Source organism: Cotesia typhae, unplaced genomic scaffold, assembly GCF_013202065.1.
Source record: "Cotesia typhae breed Kobodo isofemale line unplaced genomic scaffold, CoteBio_Ctyphae scaffold_13, whole genome shotgun sequence".
NCBI classification, from domain to species: Eukaryota; Metazoa; Arthropoda; class Insecta; order Hymenoptera; family Braconidae; genus Cotesia; species Cotesia typhae.
Genome location: NW_027423774.1, coordinates 4,853,347 through 4,873,681, shown reverse-complemented (window position 1 = coordinate 4,873,681; position 20,335 = coordinate 4,853,347). Strand labels below are relative to the sequence as shown.

The 20,335-nt window shown below is 28.7% G+C and overlaps 1 protein-coding gene across 1 annotated transcript in view; it reads right to left on the bottom strand.

Moving 5' to 3' along the window:
* Positions 1-564: 564 nt before the first annotated feature.
* Utx (Utx histone demethylase) overlaps positions 565-20,335 on the bottom strand; it is a 30,925-nt gene continuing 11,154 nt past the window's right edge. The window contains exons 4-11 of the mRNA XM_074254735.1: positions 13,996-14,174; positions 12,620-12,748; positions 10,327-10,522; positions 10,031-10,246; positions 9,050-9,205; positions 8,507-8,964; positions 5,566-7,832; positions 565-4,652 (exon numbers count right to left, since the gene is read on the bottom strand). Of these exons, the coding sequence (XP_074110836.1) occupies positions 4,434-4,652; positions 5,566-7,832; positions 8,507-8,964; positions 9,050-9,205; positions 10,031-10,246; positions 10,327-10,522; positions 12,620-12,748; positions 13,996-14,174 (3,820 nt within the window). The 3' untranslated portion in view covers positions 565-4,433. The remainder of the gene's footprint in view (positions 4,653-5,565; positions 7,833-8,506; positions 8,965-9,049; positions 9,206-10,030; positions 10,247-10,326; positions 10,523-12,619; positions 12,749-13,995; positions 14,175-20,335) is intronic.

Here is a 20,335-nt window from a genome sequence, read left to right as displayed (position 1 = left end):
TTTAAAACCAAAAGGACATATTGACGTTTTAATTAGCAAATTGTCTAAAACAATTTTAAAAAATTATCCATTTGTATGATAAAAATTTATTATCATTTTAAAAAAATAATTTGATATATCGCGTTACAAATGCCATAAGGGCGTAAAATAAAAATTCTTTTTTTTTTTTTTTCTGTCTAAAAAAATTTTTAGTTTGGAAAAAAAATTTTTTTTTTTGCATTTCTGCACATTTCATGAAAAAAAAATTTCCAAAATTTCCAAAAAAAATTTTTTTATACGCCCTTATGGCTCCCCTCCCTATTGGCCCTTCAAAGCCAAAAGATCGCCCTTTTGGCTTTAGTAACGCAATTTATTGGATTAATAATAATTAAGAGGAAACTAATAGCATAGAAAATAACTGATAATTATTATTGACAATTTTTAATAGTAATAATAATAATAATAAGAATAAGAATAATTAATAATAATGATAATAAATTTAAGTATAAACTATCATTCGCGATTACGTTTTAAATTTTTCTTATTATGGGCTGTACAGTGTTATACAATTATTCTATAATAATATATAATCTAACTAATATTTTTATTTATTTATAAATTGTAATAATAATAATAATAATAATAATAATAATAATAATAATAATAATAATTGCTGTCGGTTGCCATTAATTGCAAGTATTTAAAAGTGAAAAATCATAATTGTAATAGTAAAATCTGATTTTATTTTAATTGTTATTACTTTTATTCGTCTTTAATTGTTCAAAGGCGCTATTTTATGTTTTTTGTTATTTCTTCTTGTGGTCAAGGCACTGTACATGTGTTTATTTAAATTCTATTATTAACAAACCAAATAAACTTAAGCGCCTGACAAGTTACTAGTAGTATAATTTAGAGCGACGTTAAAAATTTAATTTTATACACAAAAAAAAATTTCTTCAGAGAGATTATTAAAAATTATTGTTACAATATATTTGTAATATAAGAAATAACAACAGCGTAATTTATAATTAAGTCGAAAAATAATTAATACCGACTACTTTTTATCTGCTATTGGATGTTTTGGTGAAAAAACACATTTATCACAATTTGGCAGTGAATATTAATTGTTTCACATGTTGATTGATATTAATAAATTTTTTTTATAATAATAATAATAATAATATTTATTATTATTATGTTTTTTTTGTTTGTTAAATGTTATTGTTATATTTATTATGAATTATCAAAGTTTATCTACGGTATTTAACTATTTGTTCCATATAAATGTGAATGAAATAAAAAATAAAATTTTGTTATAGTATTATTACTTATTAATTTTAATTTGACAATAAAAAAAATATCTATCATCTTCATTTTTTTTTTTTATTTATTTGCTTATTTGTGCTTTTGAGAAATATAATTTGTAATTAATAAATAATTACTAATTATTATTTTTTCTCAGCTATAAAGTTCGGTAATTATTATTATTACTACAGTTATTTATTAACTAAAACCACACAAATTTATTATGCGAAAATAGTTTTATTTGTGTAAAAGATTAACTATTTTTTTTTTTTTTTTTTTTTTTTTTTTTTAGATTATATTGTTCAGTATTGGCCTATTGTTTGTCTCAAAAATATGTTTCCAAGTTTTATTTTTTTTTAATATCAAAATCTTGTTTTACATTAATTTCACTTCTATGTATCATTTATAAAAATAGTAGCAATTGTCTCAATAGTGTAGTAGTAATAATTAAAAATAATAATAATAATGAAGATAATTAAAAAATAGAAAAAAATATTTTTTGGTAAATATTTACAAGTGGGGTCAACTATTTTAATTTTAATTTTTTTTTAACGAAATTTTTATTTGATTTTATTGATATATTCTTTTTTATTTATTAATTTTTTTATTTACTTATTTATTTATTTATTTATTTATAAATAACCAAACCCAACAGCTGTAGCCATTGACAGAGTAAAAAATCTTAACAAAGATTAAAAGGTAAAATTTTTAAAAAATACATAAAAAAATTAACAATTAAAAAAAAAAAGTTGATTATCACAATTTTAACAATTTAAAAAAATTTTCAAACAAATTTATAAATTTTATTAGAAAATTTTTTTTTTAACTGTTTGTTTTTTTATGAATTTTTCAAAAAAATATATATCAAAAAAAAATAAAATATAAATTTTATCCAAAAATATGAGAACCAAAATTTTGTCCAACTTTTGAAGTCAAAAAAGCTATCGAAATCTTTATTTTTTTTTTTTTCATGATTTTTTAATCATAAATGTTAATTTTTCAGCTAGATATAGCCAAAAATAGTGTGGACCTCACTTGTAAATAATTGCCAAATTTTCATTTAAAAGACACGAATATAAAAAAAAAAATTAATAATTTTCTAGTTTTTTTTTTTTTTTTTTTTCTGCCACACAAACGCTTTCACGTTATTTAAATCCTACAATTTACCGTACAATTAAATACATATAGATACAATTAAACGAATTATGAAATTTAATTTTATAATTCATTTACAATTAATAAGCAGAAAAAAATTAAAACTTCTGCCGATCGATGAATTGAGATCATTACTGCGGTATTTACATACAATATTTTTTCAAAACCGCTAGTTGATATTTTTAAACAAATTCAATTATTAATCAAATTAATTAATTAAACTATATTCCCCTGATCTTTAATTACATAGACATTTGCAGTTGCGCGTTTACTTTTCTTCTACTCATCCATATATTTATTTATTTATTTATTTATTTATATATTTATATGTTCAATTAATTAATTAAGATACTAAAGTACCGTCATTCTTATAAAATATTTTATTCGCGAGAGTCGCATTTTAATAAAATAATTAATTTTTTTAAAAAATTGTCCTATAAGAAAATTTACAAAATTTACCGAACTGAGAAAAGAAGGACAGAGGCGAACAATTATTATTATTTAAGTGTTATTATTAGAGCCAGAATTTTTGTATTTGTTTTAAAATAACAATTAATAATTAATGGTATTAATTTTTTAATATTACAGTGAAGATATTGGTCATAAAAAATTTTTTTTAATAAAAATTATTCATAATAAATTTTTATTTTGAAATTACGATGAAAATATTGATCGTTTAAAAAAATCATAAAACATTTTTTTTATACAATTAAATTTTGAACTTTTGTTTCAAATTTTTTTTTTTTTTAAATCAATATTTTTCACGTAATAATAAATTATATTTAAATTTTACTTATTTAAAAAATATTTCATTTTTTCTATTAAAAAAAAAATTGTTGAAAATAGATTTAAAGAGTAAAATTTGTAAAAATATTAATTAATTAAATTGTCAATAAATAAATATTTTTAAAAAAAAGCGCGCGAAGCGTGTTCAATTTTCAAATAAAATAAAATTTTCTACAACTTTTTTTAATCCAATATTTTCGTCATAATAATAAATATTAGTTATTTATTTTCAAATTAAAGCAAAAATTTTGACTCCAATTACTATTTTGTCACCTTTTGATAAAAAACCTTCAAAATTCTCATTGAGCAGATTTCTATGCAGTATTGCGTTTTTACAATAGAGGGTCAATAAAAATTTGAGTAGTCAAAATGTTAGCTGTAAAAATTGAAATTTTTGAAAATTGATTATTTTATAAAATTAAAAATTTTATATTAAAAAAAAAATCAAACAAATAATCATTTTTCAATTACATATTTTACAATATAAAATTAAAAATAATTCAGACCCTTGAAATAAAATTTAAAAAAATACCAATAAAATAAATTGACAATTGGCATTGTAAAATTTTAGCAGTCGTAGTTGCAATTATCTCGCTCAATATAATTAATAATAAGAAACAATTAACGTGGTAAAGCGTTCATCACTTTTACACTACAATAAATTTCTTTGTTTCACTGCTGTATGTGGGTCTTTATAATTAATTTTTAAAACTCAATATCAATAAGGATACGCCGATTTTTGTTCTAAATTAAAATAATAATAATATTAATATATTAATATTAATGTTACTAATAATTAATAATTAATAATATATTTATATTTATAATAATGATAAAAATTAAAATATTATTTAAAGGCGCTTCTGTTATATTCACTTAAAAGATGCTCCTTACTTACTTCTCGGGGTAATTAGGTTAATTATTTGTACAAATAGTTCTAACTAAGTCAAAAAATAAAACAAAGAAACTATAGGTAAGGTTCCACGCTCTCTCACCATACGAGTTTTATCTTTCTTTCCACAATACAAAGTAACTCTCAGGTACGTGGACGAGGCTTTTTGTTTACTTACTTATTACTGTAATAATAGTAATCTGTTTTTTATAATTATAGTGAATTTTGGCCGCACAGACATTCGAGTCGTAAAGTATGATCCTCTCTACTCCAGGGTTTCTAACTCGTCGGAATATCTGTGTTCCATAACAAATCCTCAAGAAGTCTGGCTCGACTGCGGCGCAGAAATCGCTGAGGAAATTGAGGTCGTGTAAAGTGTAAATCCGTTGTAAACATCCATTAAATCACGCATTCTGTACTCTTCAAGGCACACGAAGCCTTCGAGTGACGGGGCTTGTTTTCGGGCACAGTCTATACAGTGGACCACGTGACGTTTTTCTTGCTCTCGAATGAATAGAATGTTGAAAACTTCAATCTGTAAATAAATTAAATTATAAGAATTTTTAGATTTTATTTATAGTAAGAGATATATTTATTTTGTCTGGATTTATGGAGCAGAATCATTGAGTTAGATTTTTGGCTATAATTTAATAAGTAACGTCAAGACTTTTGATATTATTGGCTCTATAAAAATTTTTTTTTTTAATTTAATTTTATAAAAAAATGAACATTTTAGAAGTAAAACATTTCAAAAATAAAATCATAATTAAATACTGACTTTTGTTAAATTGCACTGTACTTTCTTAAATATTTATTTTTTTTTAAGATATAAGCTCGCCCCGATATTACACTCATCAAGAGCTTTCATTTGAGTACCCACATGCATTTTTATATATTTTTCATATATACATATATATAATATATATAAATATATGAAAAATTGATGTGGGTACTCAAATGAAAGGTCTTGATGAATGTAATGTCAGGGTGAGCTTATATCTTAAAAAATCTCAATAGTTCACAAGATATTTGTTAAATTGCACTGTACTTTCTTAAATATTGACTTTTATTTTTAAAAAATTTTTATAAAACTCATATTTTGACCGTATTGTTAAAAATTTGAACGAAAAAATTTATTTTATCATAAAAAAAGCGTGAACGACCTAATATAACTTAAAAAAAATATTTTATCAATAGTAATTATTAAAAAATTTTATAAAGCACCCCATGAATTTCAACATAAATTTTTTATTTCATTTTCAACTGATAAAAAAATTTATTCCCGACTTACAAATAAAATTAGCAATTAAACCTTTTAAAAAAAAATTTAATCTAAAATCCACCAGAGAAAAAAAAATAAATATCCACCTGGAGCCATAGGGGCATGTACTATGCGGGTAAGTACTATCTCCAAAGCATATATCCTAAAAAAAATAAATCAAACTCACTTCACATTGTCCGCAGTAATGAGAGGCTTCATTCTTCGCCCTTCCATGAAATCTAACTTCAACACCCTTGCTCTTGACAAACTCCAAAATAATACAGCACTGCTTCATAGTCCTGAGCAAGCAGTTCTTAATAAGCTCAAAGAGCCTGGGATCGGAAACCTTGATATTCCTCGCCAAGTTCCAAGACAAATGAACCATAGGAACAATGGATTTGAATGACTGAAGTTTATTCCACTCATATCGTTCAATAGCCAACTGGTACTGCCTGGCGGTCAAAGGTCCGACGTTCCAAGCAATATTATTACACCATCCAACAGCTTGAACCCAGTGAACACATCCAGCATTGACCCAGACGAGGTCTCCAGGCCGCTGTAAAAATCTATAAACCGGAATATTTTCATCGTACAAGTCCTCCAGAGAAGGCCACCAACTTCCATGAAGATAGTTGATATTATTCCGCTCGCACAAGTTGTGAATAACACCCCAGTAAGCATCTGGTACCGCGAACCACTCGCAATCACCAGGTCCGATGTTGATATTAATCGAGCAAAAGTTGTTGTTCTCCTGATGACCCGGAGTTCTGCTGCCGGGGACCTTCATGTACAACTGGACAGTGTTCATACCAAGTATGACATGTCCGACATGACTGAGCATGTTTCCAGCAGAAACAACCCTAGCAAAAGCGGGGAGCTTCATAAGTTCCTGAAGCTGGGTCTTCCACTTTCTCTCATCAGACAGGTCGACATTGGTCCCGAACCTGAGCATCTTAGAGCCAGGCCTTCCAGCCAGCCCGTAAGCGTTTTTCTTCCTCTTAACAACCCCAGTGCTGTCCTTAGAGTCCGAGTCGGACAAGTTAGCCGTATGGATGCCCTGAGACTTCTCTCTTTCCTCCTTGAGGCTCTCCTGGAAACTGGAAGCCTGGTACTGGGCGTACTTGGCAATAGTCGTGTGACTGCGGTGACTGATGCAGCCCCAGACCTTCCTGGACATGACCGGGTCCCAGTTTTCATCACTGGTCTGCTGCATCTGGGTCCTGACTTCTATCCCGTGGTCCGGGTTTGCCTCTACTAGAGTCTTGGTCGAAAAGAGACCGAGGTCGAGCTTGAGCGCTGCCGCTAGCCCGCGAATCACAGCTATCGGATGCTTGAGACAAAACTCCTGCAATTGAGGACTAAACGCATCCTTTTTATTCTCTAAATACACGCTTGGCGTCGGCGGCAGAAGCTGCTCGCGGGTGAGTCTCTGCGCTGGAGGGTCTGGAGGCGCGGGTGGAGGCGAACGGTCTGAAAGTATTGAGCAATTTGGCACGCCTTTCAAACCCTGGCCTTTGCAAGCTTCGATAATACTCTTGGCGTCCATTTCGATTGAGAACTCGGGATCTATCGGCGACTCGCGGAGACTTTCTAGTTTCAACACCGGCTCGCTGGTACTATTGCTACTGTTGCTACGTATTGAGTCGATTCTATTGCTAATATTAATATTACTATTGTTATTATTATTATTATTATTATTATTATTATTATTATTATTATTATTATTATTATTATTATTATTATTATTATTATTATTATTATTATTATTATTATTATTATTATTATTATTATTATTATTATTATTATTATTATTACTATTATTATTATTATTATTATTATTATTACTATTATTAGTGCTAGAAGTTGCTTCACACTTTACACTGTCGGCGATTGAGTTTATTTCACAGTCAGGGTCGACTCTTTCTACTTTAACTTCTTTTATCCGCTCGCTGTCGAGGTTAGAGGGCGAGAACGGACCCGAGCTCAGGGTTCCGTTGTTCATTATCGGGATCGGGTCTTCTTTCTCGTCGAGATCCTCCGACCCGAAGTGCTTGAGAATGTCTTCGGCCAGAGTCGTCGCGAGGTCCTTTTGGGACAGCAGGGCGTGCAGCTCTTGGTCGGTCACGTTTATGTCCTTGGAACCTACACTGCTCTCCGGGTAGTTGTTCCCAGTGGTTGATGTTATCTGGGTGTAACCCTGCGTGCCGTACTGGTTCGCTGGGTAGTGGTTGTACTGACCACCTCCTCGCTGGTAGCTTGAGTCCGCTGCCGACTTGTAAGGCATGCCGGGGCTCTGCTGCGCGTTCCCGGTCGCTGCGGTATTGTAAGCCACATTCGAGTCCGAAAATCCTGTTTGCAGGGCTACTGTGCCTCCCTGGGGCTGTTGTGACATACCGTAGGTTTTTATTACACCTGGCTGGGCTTGCTGTTGTCCTTCTCTGACATTTGTGTAAACTAAAAAAGTTTTTTTATGAAATTTACATTATTATGTTGGTGTTAATTTATGGATTAAGGTTTTTTTTTTTTTTTTTATAAGAATAATTTATCTAATAATCAAATCCATAATTTTTATTTTTTTTTTTTTTTTTAGAACAAATACTGAACCCAACAGCAGAGCCATTGTTATGATTCCTTAAATTATAGATAATTTAATATTAATTCAAATTAATTTAAAATTTTACATTCAATAATCATAAAATAAAATAAAAAAATTTTAATCTACTTTTAATTACACTGAGAAAAAATTTATTTTTAAAAAATGAATAAATAAGAAATTTATTGGGTGAAATTTTAATTTTTTAACTGAAGAAATAAAAATTTTTTTCACAGTAATTTTCTTGTTAAAAAAAAAAAAGTAATTATTTACAAGTGGGGTCCACTCTATTTTTGGCATAAAATAAGGAATAAAATGCAAACCAAACAAACTTTGGTATTTTCTACTATTTCGTAGAAAAATTTCGTTCAAAAAAATAAAAATTAAAATGTAAATTAAAAATAAAAATTGAATTGATATTAAAAATTTCATCCCTAAAAATTATATTAACTTGTAAAAAATAAAACAAAAATTTAATTACTTTAAAAACTTATTATAATAAATTTCAATTAAATAAAATACAATAATAAAGTACCTGTAGGATATCCAGGCTGACCAGGTCTTAATCCCCGCTGAGCGGCTTGCTGCTGCTGAATTCTAAGCTGCTGCTGATGTTGCTGCATGAGCCGATACTGCACTTGCAGTTGTTGGAGGACAGTCTGCTGCTGTTGGGTCAAATTTCCCTGGTTTTGTTGGAAAAATTGGAGCATTTGAAGCTGCTGGGTCGTCAGGTAGAAGGGTGGTCGCTCCTGCTGGGGCTGTTGTTGCTGTGGCTGCTGCTGCGGTGCCGAAATCGGCTCCTCACCAGCCTTAAATCTTTTAGTGGTGACAGCTGGTCCTTGACCTTGAGGGTACGGTGGCGGGGGTCCTGAAGGTGTTGTCGCATTGTATTTATAACCTGCCTGGTTCGCAGGCTGCTGCTGTTGTCTACTAGACATCTCGGCGCTTATTGGTAAATTCCATGCTTCTTCAATTGACGGAAACGGGCGTTTTCTTTGCAGAAAAAAATTTACAATTTAAAGTCTAAGCTTCTTCATTAAACACATTATAATAAAATAAAAATAATTATTTTACTCACTTTGTTGCAACAGATGGCATCGGAGCTTGACTTAGATGACTCTGAAGAAAATTTATCCGCTGATGTAAAGATGGATTCATAGGTACATTCCCATCAGACTTTACACCTCCTGAGCCAACTAATGCTGTCGTTGGACTTGATAAATTACTGTTGCTCCTAAAATTTATTTTTGACATTAATGACTTTTTTTTTTTTTTTTTTTTTTTTTTTAAATAAACTAAAATTTCAACTTCAGTTTTATTTATTGACCATCACAAGTAATATTGTAAATTTAAAATTGAATGTAATAAATTTTTTAAGTGTTTCTAATTTAGGTAGCTTTTATGACATTACCCAAAAAGGTTGAAAATAATTTTTTACTACCTGAAACCTTTATTTCAGAGTTTATACTCGGTTGTTAAGTGTCACCGGGCAATGTAAATAAATATACACAGTATAAACATCAACTATACAAATCAATTAACTTTTCACCATAAATTATGTGCATAAGTATACTTTGAAAGATGTAAGTGGTATTTATACCTATAAGACAGAAAATATTATTTTAATTTTTAATTCAAATTTTCATTAAAAAAAATTTTTTTTAATAATTTTTTAAATAAGTTAAAAAATTTATTAATATTTTAAATAAATTAAAAACTGAATAATTTAAATTAAATAAAACATTTTAAAAATTTATTAATAATATTATAAATAAATTAAAAAATTTATGAATTAAATAAAGCAAAGTAAATAAAACACTAAAAAATTTTTTTCAATAATCTTTTAAATAAATTAGAAAATTTATGAATTAAAGTAAATAAAAAATTTATTAATATTTTTATTAAATTAAAAACTGCATAATTTGAATTAAATAAAATATTAAAAAAATTTATTAATATTTTAAATAAATTAAAAAATGAATTATTTGTAGGAAATAAAAACTTTTTTAATATTTTAAATAAATAAAAAAAAGGAAAAAAAAAAAAAATTAATAATTACCTTGAAGCGTTAAGATAACAAGCAAGCGCGTCTTTCGGTTGATTAACAGATTCATACAAAATCCCAAGATTAGTCCAAGCTGCAGAATGAGTCTTGTCTAGTTGCACAGCACAAATATAAGCTTGAAGTGCATCCGTAGGTTGATTTTGCTGCTGATAAAGGACACCTATACTACACCAAGTGTCTGCATTGCCTTCAGTCTTCTCTACAGAATTCCTATAAAAAAACCAAAATAAAAAACGTTAAAAATTTTCATTAAAAAAAAAAATAATAATAATAATTCAACCTATACATACCTATAAGCAACGAAGGCTTCGTGAACCTTATTACCAGCTGCTAGACAACGGCCCAGCAAATACAGGCTCTGTCCGCTTTTCGGCTCAGCGTCAATAGACTTCTGAAGAAGATGGATTGCAAAAGCATGCTTATGTTGCTTGTGCTGCTTATGTTGCACCCCTAGGATCGAGCTGTCAACGACGTGGTACATCCATCCTTTAATAAAAAAATTCACAGTTAGATTTTTCACAAAATAAAAAGAGTTTATAAAATTAAGCGCAAGCTGTCAAGTACTGCCAGTAGGCTGGAAGCTAGATAACTGAGATGTTGAGTAGAAATTTCGCAGGTATACTTTCAATAGCCACTTCGCCCCACCAATTTAACTTCATTCCATCTTTTATCTTCCTTTTCGTTTTCTTATTCTTATTCTTAGATTTTTCTCCCTCTCGAACTTTGTCTCAAATTACAACCCCCGTAACCATTGGCGTAAACCGGTCTACAATCCCTTGTAATATACTTAAAAATATTATGTCTAAATTTTTAACTTTTAATTTAATTACTTATTTTCTTCACTGTCCTTCTCTTAATCTTTTAAACCTTAACTTCACAGCTCATTAACAAAAATTCTAAAAATACTTTCAGCAAAAATTTTCTGACTTACTATTTTATCTAATTTATTTAAAAAAATTTTTTTTTAACTGAAGAAATAAACATTTTTCTCACAGTAACTTTCTTAATAAAAAAATATTTTCTAAATTTGCTAAAAAAAAAATTTAGATAAAAATTCAAGTTATTTATCTAAAATTATTTTTTTTTTTAATTAAAAAAATTTTTTAAAAATATAAAATCACTAAATTCACAATCAAAATTTTTTTTCAATAAAATAAATAGAATTTACACTTTAAATAATTTAATAATAATATAACAAGTTCGATATATTGTTATTATATACGATCACTTGACGACCTACAAGTAACTGTGAACTAGGCTAGCTACTGCAAAGTATCTAGCCTAGCACGCAAACTAAACACCTGGCTGTAAATCCCCTCTTTTCCATTGACAACCTTTGGGGAAGGTTTATAGACCTAGGTTTTCTATTTGGCTTTGGAGTGTATGGATGTACGGGAATGATGCAGCGCCATTGGGGCTGCTCATAGCATCACGTAGTCCAACGCTGTACATTTGACAAAATGTATTATTTAACTATTACTAACTGTAGGCATGTACTTTAATAAATTGTGGGAAACTAAAATAAAAAATAAATATATAAAAGGGTGAATCAAGAATGAGCGCCCAACTGTATGATAATTTTTTAATCCTCATTATGCATATGTAAATGTTTCTTCAAATGTCCGTATGTGTGTATAGCTCTGAAATATAAATATAATGTTTGTTGTGTATGCACGCTCCGAGTGCGTGGTACACCCGACACATAAATTATTTAAGATAAGTAAAGGGTTATTAATTTTTAAGTTAGAAAAAAAGCCGCCTACAATTACCCCGGCGTGGCTTACGCTCTATCTCTCTCATTTAGAAATCTCCCTGTTCATCCCCGACGCAACCGCCCCTGCTCCAAGCGTACTCTTCGACCCTTGGAATAAATCAATATACGTGTCTGCCAAGCTGTACACCCGTTCAACCTTCAAGTTGACGACGCTCATCCTTAATTACGTATTTGTTATTGTTATTGTTATATTATTAGCTATCATTATCAGTTATCAATTGACGTAACTTCTGTCACTCACCTATTATTAAAAATTATGTAAATAATTAATATTAATACTGGCAACCTTTCAGTTACTACGTGACTTGTGAATTATAAAAAATTTTAATAATTATTTTTGTTACATTGCATTCTACTTTCTTAAATATTGAATTTTTTCAAGATATAAGCTCATCCCGGCGTTACACTCATCAAAAGCTTTCATTTGAGTACCCACATGGCATTTTTTATATATTTCATATATATGATATTTGTGAAATATATAAATATATAAAATATATGAAAAATTGATGTGGGTACTTAAATGAAAGGTCTTGATGAGTATAACATCGGGATGAGCTTATATCTTTAAAAATGTCAATATTTCACAAGATAAAAGGTCATTTCTTAATTGTATTTAGAGATAGAGCATTTTTGAATGTAGCCAAAATACTTATAATAAATTGACTATCGGTGAGAATTAAATAAAACCTTAAAAGGCACAAGTTAAAGTCAAGACTTTTGCAATGACTCTTTATAATATAGATTAATAATAATAATAATAATAATAATAATAATAATAATAATAATAATTTAGCAGTAAAAATTACCTAGTTGACGACAAATATCCGACTGCAGATGTGTTGACAAATTTTTTTCCTTGAGTAGGTCCTCGTAGTGGTCTTTGGCCTGCCGATATTTACTTTGGACCTCGTACAAGTGGGCAATGTGGAACCTTACTGCAATTTAAAATAATTGTTAGTCTATTTATATATACTTTGTTTTCATTTACTTATTTTCTTTTTTTATAACTATAGAGTGCTGACAATTAAGTGCAAGAGCATAAACGATTAACCGAATATACTCTACATGTGAAAAGAAAAATACTTAGGGTCTTCGAACTCTCGAAAAACCGGTACTCGTACCGAACTATAAATGCTTCCTCTTTCCATCTCAGTTTAACTTGTTTCTATCTTTATCACTACGAGTTTTTATTTTTTTAACATTGGATCGTGGTAATTGTTTTTTTCTCTTTTACAATCTAATGATTGTTAAAGTAAGTGGATTTTATATTAAATAATAGGAATTGTAATTGTAAGGATATTTATAAGATAAACCAGGTCAAGTCCATGAAAGAATAGAAAGTAAAAGAGTCAAGACAACTACCCCTTGAGAAATGTCAATCGATAGTGTTTCTTTGTAATATCAATTGGTTTCTCTTGTTCTACATTTTATAACAATCGATTATTCTTAACTTTTTTATTATTGAGTATCTAATATATATTTTTAATAATAATAATAATAATAATAATAACAACCTTGCAGTCACTATGTGACTGCTGTGACTTGTGAACTATAAATAAATAAAATTTTTATTTATTAAGTAATGAGTTTTTTTGAATTTCACTGTACTTTTTTAAATACTGATCTTTTTAAAGATATAATCTCATCCTGATGTTACACTCATGAAGAGCTTTCATTTGAGTACCCACATGCATTTTTGATATATTTTTTATATATACATATATTTAATATATATAAATATATAAAATATATGAAAAATTGATGTGGGTACTTAAATGAAAGGTCTTGATGAGTGTTACATCGAAATGAGCTTATATCTTTAAAAAGATCAGTATTTAAAAAAGTACAGTGAAATTTAACATAATGACTGCAAGGTTGCTAGTTATTATTATGATTTTCTTAATAATAATAAATTTAAAAAATGAATTAAAAAAAAATATTACAATTAAACAATTTGTAAATTCATCTTAAATATTTTTTGTAAAAACAATTTTTATCACAGAATAAATTAAAATTAATATAAATAAAAATATTATGATGAAATAAAAAAAATTTTATAAAATGAATAAATTAAAATTACAAAACTTAAAATAATAAACTCGTCACATTGCATAAATTAAAAACAAGGAACAAAATAAAAAAAACATCCAATTGTTATGAAAACAATAAAAAAAATACGTACTTTCAAATTTAGTAAATGAAGCTGGTGTACTAGCGTCAATAAGTGCAAGTGTCAGGTGTTTGAGAGCCGCATCAAAGTCTGAGAGAACCTTGTGCGAGAGCCCGAGCCGCACATGAACTTCACAGGCACGTGAAAAACTAGGATCTACCCACAGTACCTTCTGCAGCGATTTTACAGCCCTGGAATCAAAAAAAAAAAAAAAAAAAAAAAAAAAAAAATATACATTTAAATTACAAATTACTTGAAACATTTAACTTATCATTATCGCCTATAAATATATTAATTTATACAAAAATCCACCCTTTAATTTGTAAATACAACAATTAAGTAATCGTACGGTGATAATCTTGAAGGCAAGATTTAAACTGAATATATACATTAACATTAACATTAACTGATATAGTAATAGCAAGGGGAGTGTTAATGAAATGTATGTGTTCTTTTCCTGGTTCACATTATCCTGATCTCAATGCATTAATTAACAAGCCATTTTTATCCCTTCATTCATGTCAACCCGACAATTTTTCAGAACGATAAAAAAATGAATAATAAAAACTAATAATATTATACATTATTTATCGTTAAATTTTTCTGAAGCTCAGTAAAGTAAGAAGAGTTGTATATATAAATATAATGTATAAAGAAAAAGCAAACGGGAAAATATTACGCCATCACAACTGTTGCAGTACTTTCGTAACGCTTGTTGCATTGTCGTGGACAAGAAATCGCCATTCTCTTCCGTTTCTCTTTCATAAACAAGTCCTTCAGCTATTTTTTTAAAATTATAAAACAATATCGACTGCTGATTTATTATTACAATTATATTTTTACCATTATTTATTTATTTCCAACATTTAGGTCTATAGAGATGCAAAATCATCTGTACATAGAGCTAGGTATTACAAAATTAAACATTATTAATAAACTAAATCAAATAATAATTTAAAAATAAAATAAAACACAATTAGAAAATAAAAATATGTATCCGTACATTTTTTTAAATTATTTGTTTCTAATGATTTATTTATTCATTTTGAGGTCTATAAAATCATTGCATGGCTACAAGATTAACTGTCATATTATAATTGTATTACTTGGATTTAATAACTGAGTAAGTTATTAAATATCTGCTTTGAATTATTTTTACTAAATTATGACAACAATGGTAATAATAATGCGATCAGAATTGATAAAATACAATAATTACAATAAGAGCAATAATAAAATGAATTGCTGATATTATTTTTACGCATGTCTATAATACTAAAATAGCTTCAATTTTATACGGAAAAAATTTTTTTCTTAAGCCTTCTGTGAAGTTGTAAATAGTAAAAAAATTATGTGTTGTTATAAAGAAGTTTCACTTCTTACCTGGACAGAAAAAAAAATTAATTTAAATAAAAAAAAATTTCTTAGTTTAAGAATTTTTCAATTCAAACCAAGAAGATGAAATTCTTCAAAATTATTTACTTGATTCAAGTAAATTTTTTTTAATTTTAGGAAGAGATATTGACTCAAATCTAGTTCTAGTTTATTTAGTATTGTATAGATAAGATCTTTACACTCTTGATCAGAGTTTTTGGAATAAAATTTTTTTTTAATATCAAGGTAATTTTTTTAACATTACTGTCAATATTATTTTTTTAAATATCAACAATTTATGACACAAATAAAAAAAATGACAGATGTATCAGCATAATTATGCAGGTGTTCTTACGGAAAAGCAACGGATTAACGAATCCATCGGCATAATTATTTGAAATAATATTTAAAACTCAAACAAACGTAGTATATAACTTTTTGCACCTGTATGAATATCACTTGAATAGACTCGGTCATGTGCAAATTGCCGGTTAAAAAAGATAAAAACAAAACCCGGAGTTAAAATATATATCTCTCTTTTTGAGGATTGGAGCTTGCGCACGCGTTGGTAGTGGTCGCGTGCCCAATGCACCTGCCTGTCGACGATCCACCATCCTCAGTCCCTGCAGCGCCACTCTTTCTCAATTTTTATTTTTTCCCATCGTCCAGAAATAAAAGAGAATACCGAAGAGTAAGTAGAATGAGGTCTCGTGTATATAGGTAATATACGTCTACATACACACATAGTCTTCAAGACTGGGTGTAAGACAGGATGTGGGCAGCTGGTTGCCAGCTGGACTATATGATACATTTACAACAAACTGCAATGAATATTTTTTTATATTATTATCATACACACCGATTCCTCTTCTTCCACAAATCAATCGAAATTTTCGCCCAGAAAGACTTCTTCTTCTTCAATATCTTCCTTACTAGACAGTACAAAGCTGTGGTGCTGCCCAATTATTATTACACTGTGTCTGTCCATTATATATGTTTCAGAAAAGTCGGACATGTTTTATGGGACCTTCCATCCGGAAATAAAATATCTGAAGAATGAAGTAGATCAGGACACCTGGTGCTCTCCTGAATTTCCTGTGGCTTTCAATTCTTCTTCAAATATATCCTCTTCAACATCCGCTCGGCACTTGTGGCTTAAAAACCCATTCATTTGATCTCTGTGTACTTAAGTAAAGGCACAAAAGGAAATATCAATTCAATGACTGATAAAATGAAAATTAAAAAAAAAAAAAATAGAACATTTGTCTTAGAGTTTGAGGACTCTTCTAGAGTCCGAGATAACTTTTTAAAACTAAGTGTTTAAAGAGCTGAAAAAAATATAATTATCAAGATTACATGACAATTGGAGATGTGAGCGAATAAATACTCAGGGGCTCCGACGAAATATATATATATTTTTTTATTCTTCCCTTACGAATCTTTCACATGTATGACACGGGGTAAATACACGTGCACACACGGACTTTCAAAGAGCAATAGGGTCTTTCAATTGTTCGGTCTAATGCTGTAGGTTTGTATTGCTGATGGTTTGCTCGTCTGGCTTAGAATGCGTGGGGTAAATTTTTCATTGGTTCAATACCCCGCTTTCAGAACTTTACTTTCAATACCCGATAGTATTATACATTATTTTATCGTGAGTAAAAGTACTGGTACAGTTTGCAATTTAAATATTTAAAACTATTTTATATTTTATACTTCAATAAAATATTTATTGAAAAAAATAAAAAAGAAATTTATTTGTTTAAAATTTTATTTTTTTGCTGAAGAAATAAAAATTGTTCTTACAATAATTTTCTTGTTGAAAAAAATTGTTTAATAGATCTTAAATAAATTTTCTTGGATCAAGATACATATTTTTTAAAGCAAGAGAATTAATTTTGTTGGAATAAGTAAAATTTCTTGTCAAAAAAAAATTTTTTTTTCGCTTAAAAAAATAATTAAGAAGAAAAATATTTTCTTGACTCAATTGAACCTTTTTTTCTGTGTAATAAAGCTTATTAAAAATAAAAAAATCCTTCTATCAATATAGATGAAGAATTTACAAATTTTTATCCAAAATTTATAAATCTTTTTTTTATAAGAAAAATTTACATTTCTTCAGCTAATAAATAAAAATAATTAAAAATTTCAAGCAAATAAATTTCTTGCGACAATATTTTTTTAAAAATAAATTTTTTCTGTGTAGCTGCTACCAAGGACGTTTCTTTATAAATGCCCTGGGACGAAGCGGTAATTTAATATAAAAGTTTTTGATAAAAAAAAAAGTGATTTGATATAAATAAATAATTAAAAGTACTACATAGCAAGTTGTAACATGCAACCGTAGCTGGCATGTAAACCTGACACGCATTAGCTCGTCTCTATATATTTATTTTGATGTCCATATATGTGGATGTGGATGTGTATTGAACCCTCGGTGTATGATACAGATCAATAATAGCAATTGCACCCCGACTCGACAATTTACTTGGTAGTTGCAGTAACAACTACAGTCTGTTTAATTTTAGCTTTGCAGTAAAAAAAAATGATTAAGTATTTATAAAACATACTTGGAAGTAATTATTGTATTACTATACCGTTATTGAAGATAAAAATAATCAAGACAGTGAGTGCGATGACATTAGAAGCCGGAAAGTAACAAAATGGAACAATACCTCGAATTTCCGGTTTAACGCGTGCGCGACTTGCATGCACGCAATTATAAAACTCCGAATTTAAATTGGGTGGTAGTAAATAAAATCTGGGAAGATATAAAATAATAATAATAGAAAATGATAGTAAAAAAAAAAAAAAAAAAAAAAAATTATATATTACAAAGAAGACGAAGGTCTCGGCGATTAAGTTGACCATGTGTGTGATATCAGTGTGGGGATATTAGAGTGTGTTGGATTGAATTTTGGCCCACCGACAAACTCGCTAGACCTGACTGAACGAACTTGCGGGTTCACCGCAAGGAACACACAAAGCCAGAGCTAAAGAGTTGAGTAGACCGAGTTGAGGTAGAAGAGGAGAAGTAGTGACGTTGCTGCATAGAGGGCTGTTGAACTTTCAGGGTCACAGTCACTAACTATGGACCCACAAAATACCGATACTAAAATTCACTCCCATCCTATATGTAATGTAGTACATTAAATACTTTCTCTTTCGTTTCAACAATCTGTCAGCTAATGTCGTAAAAATTCAGTGAGCTTTAATTTAACTCGTACACAAAAAAAAAAAAAAAAAATTAAGTTAATAATTTTTAAGAATTTAATCTTGATTCAAGTAAAAAAATTTTTAAGCTCAGAAATTTGGTCTAAATAAAAATGCACTGGAATTTATCAGACTGACTGTAAATACTCCAAACACTGTTTAAAAAAATTAAAGCAGATAATTTACTTTTGGCACTCTCTTGAGGCCTCCATAAAAGTATAATAAATGAAATTTTTTGTTGATAATTAGTTTTCTACCCTAATCTTGCTGCGTTTTAATAATTAATAAAACTGTCCTATAAGTAATCTAAACTAAAATAAAGAAGAACCAAAAAATTAAATCATTCTCAAAGATTATATTGGTTGAACGTTTATTAGTAATTTCTTTATAGTAAAGTTTATTTACTTGACTATGTGATGGGTCCTGAGATAAGGCAGTTTTACGCGCGAGCACTACCTATTTATTTATCATTTTATTTTTTTTTCAATGATTAAATTTAAAATTAAAAGAATCAATTTGCGAAGGACTATTATTTAATTCTGCCAAGTTTAATGATTTTTTATTCAATAATTACTTGGTCAAAAAGCGTCCCAGTATTTTGTTCTAAATTTAAATATTCCCTGTCCTACATGTTCTTAAATCATAATTATTATGTAATTGTTGAAAGAAAAATTTTTTTTACTGCAGTGAAAATTATTACTGAAGCGATAAGCTACAAAGCAAAAATTAATGACTTTTTTAAACCATCAAACCAAGATCTAGCATTTTTAAAAGATAAAATTGCTAAAATAAGATATAATTTTTAAAAAATGGAGTTTTAATTTTTTTCTAACATTTTTTTCTTTAATTAATTCTTAAAAAAAGCCAGAAATTAAGTATTGTCGGTACTTGATATAATTATTAAAATTATCCTGGGCTTTATTCCAGTGGAAGTTAGAATCTTTCAATCGTGCTTGATCTTCAATTACTATCAATTAAATCAAATATTTTCTTGGAATCTCATCTCTTCTCTTCTTCAATTTATCCAGCTCCGTAATTTCGGGTCGTTTTTAAATCCACGAGAGTCTAGACATATGTGAATAAGAATAAATATAAAACAGATGTTTAAAATCCATTAAAGAGCATACATGTGACCGGTATCTTATCTGTGGTATCAACAAGACCGATACGTAACTGTAACTGTAATTGATAAGCTCCAATGTAAACACTCCACCCGATGCAGAGTATATCAGCAAGCAGCCGTGTTCAGTACTCACTACTTTAACTTAGTACTATTCTAGTGTGCTGTTATGCTCGTAACAGCACTACTATACCAGAAAGTATAAATCTTCTATTTCACGATTATTATTACGGAGATGAGCGTTGAGTGTAGTTGTAGTGAACGAGATGAGAATTGGATCTCGTGAACAGGTTTTTTACACCGCGGTTTGCTTTAGCTGGCATTGGATTAAATTCTGGGCACGTCGGCTCGCCCCTGGCGACAGTGCCTCGTCCTAGACAAGGGCAAGGGAAAATAAAAAATACTTTTAAAAGTATGTTATAAAAAGCTTGAGGCCATCCTCGAATAAAAGGTGAACCAACCAACCAGAAACAGAACCAGAAGCTAAGGCATCATGACTCTTTTGTCCATCGATATTCTTCGCTTACTCTTTTATGTACTTGCAACATTTAATATTCAAGAAGTTTCCCAGGCTTCCTATTTAATACCGCCTGAATTCATCAAGTTACTTATCCTCCATCTCTTTATCTGCATACACAGAAAAAA